This window comes from Eimeria mitis, genomic scaffold, assembly GCF_000499745.2.
Source record: "Eimeria mitis Houghton genomic scaffold, Emh_scaff2201, whole genome shotgun sequence".
Taxonomy (NCBI): Eukaryota; Apicomplexa; class Conoidasida; order Eucoccidiorida; family Eimeriidae; genus Eimeria; species Eimeria mitis.
In genome coordinates, this window is record NW_013570528.1 from 1,466 (window position 1) to 2,336 (window position 871).

At 50.7% G+C, this 871-nt stretch overlaps 1 protein-coding gene across 1 annotated transcript in view; it reads right to left on the minus strand.

Moving 5' to 3' along the window:
- EMH_0050260 (50S ribosomal protein L1, putative) overlaps positions 1–492 on the minus strand; it is a gene marked incomplete at both ends in the record, with an annotated part of 1,587 nt that extends 1,095 nt beyond the window's left edge. Inside the window, one exon of the mRNA XM_013496628.1 lies at positions 1–492. Within this exon, the coding sequence (XP_013352082.1) occupies positions 1–492 (492 nt within the window).
- Positions 493–871: the final 379 nt, after the last annotated feature.

Sequence of the window (871 nt, forward strand, 5' to 3'; positions counted from 1 at the left end):
AGCTGCTTCGGCCTCATCTTCCTGCTGCTGCTCTTGCTTCTGCTGCTGCTGCTGCTGCTGCTGCTGCTGTTTTGGGGGAGTTGCTGCTGCTGCTGCATCTCCAGAAGCGTTTATAGGCCTCAGAGGCAAGAACGCCTGCAGAAGGTGAACAGCTTGATAGGGAGACAGCCGCAGCTGCTGCTGCTGCTGCTGCTGCAACTGCAGCTCATCAGATATAACAGTAGATTGAGGAGACAAAGCCACAGCATCAGCAGCAAACACTGGGGGCGGGGGAGGTACCTTTCGCGGCTTCTTGTTGCGGCCATGAAAGGGGATATATTTCAGCCCCCTCTGTTGCTGCAGCTGATGTACACGTTGCTGCTGCAGCAGCAGCACCTGCTGCTGCTGCAGCACAGCTGCGCCAGACAAGCACACGCATAGACGAATTCCTCCGGCTGCTGCAGCAGCAGCAGCTGCTGCTGCTGCTGCTGCAGAAGCAGCTCCCACAAGCATGGCAGCGGCTGCAGCAGAGGAGTGTTATGGATATCTCCGTATGAGGGGAGAAGCCGCTGGCGGCTGATGGGCTATCATGGCTTAATTGTTAAATAATTTTTATTTAATTAATTTAAATTCAAAGATATTACAGCAGAAAACGAAAAAAAACAAAAAAAAATGACGCAATACCGACGACGCCTTCCACCCGGTGCTCCGCTGCTCTGTTGCTGCGCCAAGCCTGCAAATACTCGAAATTAGAGTTTAATTTATTTCATTAAATTTAAAATAATAAATAAAAAACAAACAAATTAAATACTTTTGAACCCTACGATCGTCCGCAGCTCTATGAGGGCTCCTCATGGGGCCCCGATGCTGCACAGCTGGCAGAGCCGAGTCT